The sequence below is a fragment of the Hibiscus syriacus genome, unplaced genomic scaffold, assembly GCF_006381635.1.
Source record: "Hibiscus syriacus cultivar Baekdansim isolate YM2019G1 unplaced genomic scaffold, ASM638163v2 tig00110210_pilon, whole genome shotgun sequence".
Lineage (NCBI taxonomy): Eukaryota > Viridiplantae > Streptophyta > Magnoliopsida > Malvales > Malvaceae > Hibiscus > Hibiscus syriacus.
The window spans coordinates 1,542,808-1,544,406 of record NW_024062629.1 but is presented as its reverse complement, the minus strand read 5'-3'; the positions used below and the strand labels follow the sequence as shown (position 1 = coordinate 1,544,406).

Sequence of the window (1,599 nt, the reverse complement as noted above, 5' to 3'; positions counted from 1 at the left end):
GCTTGACCGAAACCCCCAACCCAAAGGTAAGCCAACTTCTTTCTTTATTTTCTATTTGAAAGCAGTAAAAAAAGAGTAATGCACTGTAAAATGAGGAAAAAAACTTCTTTTTTTTTTGCTTGTATTGATATTTTCTCTAATCTGGAAAACCAAAAAAAAACCCTACAATTGTTTTACTTTCGTTTTGTTGTTCTAATGGTTCCCCCATACATTGTTTTTCATTCTTGGGTTACATACCATATCAAATTACATAAAAAAAGATTCCATTTGTTTTCTATTGGACCACTTTTGTTGTTCTTGGTGGCATGGTATGGGCATAGGTATGGGGCTGCTCGTTAGTGTGGAGGCATGGGCACAAGATGTTTGCTACAGCAGTGGTGGCAGGGTATGGGTCTGTTGAATACAAAAAATGGTGCTTACAATCACCATCTTATTCACCACCAAAGAAGGAAAAACACGAATACAAATCGCCAAAGTATGAGAAACCCAAAGAGAAATCACCTTATACACCACCATTTTATTCACCACCACCTTATTCATCACCGCCTTATTCACACACACCTTATTTAAAACCATCTTATTCACCACCAAAATATGAGAAACCGAAAGACAAGTCACCTTCACCAAAGAATGAAAACTCGCCTTACTATCCACCACCAAAGGAGGAAATCCCGCCTTACTATGAACGATCTTATGGTTTGTATCCCGCAAACACTCACCACTGAAGAAGCCTCTCACTACTTAGCCATCCAAAACTGGACTATTATGGCTATATATTTGAAGTAATATGCAAGAATAAGAGCTTTTGTCAATCTCATCTTCTATGTATTCGTATAGCTTAAGATGTTTTATTGTTTGTCATGTTTGATGAGAGACAATTAGCGTTGAGAATGCAAATCTCTGTACTATTTAAAGTATCCATTATGTGCCTGGTTCATCATAAAATATATAAAATGTCAACTGTAAGTGTTTTTATCACATGTTTTTCCTCAATACTTTGATGCATATTTCCTCTTATTTTCTTTTACGATCAAAATAGATGTCGAACTCAATTTTTCTTATTCTTCAACGCAAACAAGTAGAAAATGGTGCATATAACATAAGATTTGCCCTTATCACAATATATGACGTATAGATACAATTAAAGTCGTATTTATAATCTGATGAGAGAAAGAGTTATAAGTACATATAATAACCGATTCTTAAATTAACTATATAAATGAGTTATGGTCGCTAACCCATAGATCATCTCGTATTTTCTCTTATCTTGTCAACGCGTTTATATTAAAGAGAACTCTATCTTCTTGGAAGATTGAACCAAAGAAAGACTCAAAGAAAGACTCAAAGATTTCATTTTATCAATTAATTCAGATACGCTTCCGTATTTAGTTTTCTAATTTTGATGATTTGAATTGATCAAGTCCTAATTTTTTTTCATATTTATTTATAATTTAGTTCTAACAGATGATTTACATGGCAAGCTCAAATATGGTGCAATCATACCAACCGGAGATGATGGTAACTCACAAGGCAAACCCAGATCTGGTACTCCAACAAGAAGCAATTCTTTTGAAAAACAAAGAAAATCCATGGAGCCTC

General features: G+C 34.1%; 1 protein-coding gene across 1 annotated transcript; it reads left to right on the top strand.

The window, feature by feature from the left end:
* The first annotated feature begins 359 nt into the window (after positions 1-359).
* On the top strand, positions 360-725 carry LOC120113585 (early nodulin-75-like). Its single transcript, XM_039134688.1, has one exon. The coding sequence runs from the start codon at positions 360-362 to the stop codon at positions 723-725; it is 366 nt and encodes a 121-aa protein (XP_038990619.1).
* Positions 726-1,599: the final 874 nt, after the last annotated feature.